The sequence below is a fragment of the Poecilia reticulata genome, linkage group LG19, assembly GCF_000633615.1.
Source record: "Poecilia reticulata strain Guanapo linkage group LG19, Guppy_female_1.0+MT, whole genome shotgun sequence".
Lineage (NCBI taxonomy): Eukaryota > Metazoa > Chordata > Actinopteri > Cyprinodontiformes > Poeciliidae > Poecilia > Poecilia reticulata.
The window spans coordinates 74,634-75,771 of NC_024349.1; the positions used below are offsets into that span (position 1 = coordinate 74,634).

General features: G+C 52.6%; 1 protein-coding gene across 1 annotated transcript in view; it reads left to right on the forward strand.

The window, feature by feature from the left end:
* Positions 1 to 1,138, forward strand: part of trrap (transformation/transcription domain-associated protein) — a gene marked incomplete at its 5' end in the record, with an annotated part of 63,080 nt that overhangs the window by 4,087 nt on the left and 57,855 nt on the right. Inside the window, 4 exons of the mRNA XM_017310672.1 lie at positions 100 to 165; positions 303 to 402; positions 740 to 974; positions 1,046 to 1,132. Coding sequence (XP_017166161.1) covers positions 100 to 165; positions 303 to 402; positions 740 to 974; positions 1,046 to 1,132 — 488 coding nt within the window. The remainder of the gene's footprint in view (positions 1 to 99; positions 166 to 302; positions 403 to 739; positions 975 to 1,045; positions 1,133 to 1,138) is intronic.

Genomic DNA, 1,138 nt, shown 5'->3' on the forward strand with positions numbered 1-1,138 from the left:
TCAAGTGCTTGTTTTACCAATGTCACATTAGAGTCGATGCGTTGTGACGCTTCACCCCGAGGTCATTCTGCACCACAACACGCGAACGTCCCGGTTCAGGTTCCTCACTGCTGGGCAGCGAGAAGGAAACRGGAGAGCAGCTGCAGGCCGAGAAGGGGGATGCAGGTGATCGGTTTGTGATCGGCAACAAGAGACGGCGATCCATCACCAATCATACACTTTTTCATGGAAATCGGCCGATTATGATCGGTGGCCGATCGATCGGCTCACCTCTATTTAAAATATATAAAGTTGAACCTTTTATGTATTTTGTTTTTCTGCAGAGTTCATTCCCTGCATGGACAAACTGTTTGACGAGTCCATCCTGATCGGTTCTGGATATACGGCCCGGGAAACGCTCCGGTGAGTCCGGTCCGGTCCGGTCCGGTCTGCCAGAACTCCTCCGGTTCACCTGGTTCACATTCTTTTCCCATCAGTTACTGACCAGTTAACGAYAATCGATCAGATTTTCTCCTTCCTTTGCTACAAATGATCAGATATTTGCTGAAGGAATGATGTCACGGACTTTTAGGAAATAAAATCCTTTGTGTGAATTCTTTTGTCTTTCTAATATCTCATAAAAAGCTTAAAATCTGCAGAATGCGGYAACCRTTTCTGTCGTATCAGTCGCTAGTTGAAAGTGGCTAGCGGTAGCGTGGCTGCCTGTTGCTATGGTAACATTTGAGGCCCGTGTGTGCAGACCGCTGGCCTACAGCACCCTGGCCGACCTGGTGCACCACGTCCGCCAGAACCTGCCCCTCACCGACCTGTCGCTGGCAGTCCAGCTCTTCGCCAAGAACATCGACGACGAGTCTCTGCCCAGCAACATCCAGACCATGTCCTGCAAGCTGCTGCTCAACCTGGTGGACTGCATCCGCTCCAAGTCGGAGCAGGAGAACGGGAACGGCCGGGACATCCTCATGCGGATGCTGGAGGTCCGAGCCGCGGCGCCCGCTGTTCCCGCGCTGAGCAGCAGGAAACGTGTCTCACTGCGTTCTCTCAACAGGTGTTTGTGCTGAAGTTTCACACCATCGCCCGCTACCAGCTCGTCTCCATCTTCAAGAAGTGCAAGCCTCAGTCGGAGATGGGCGTGGTGGAC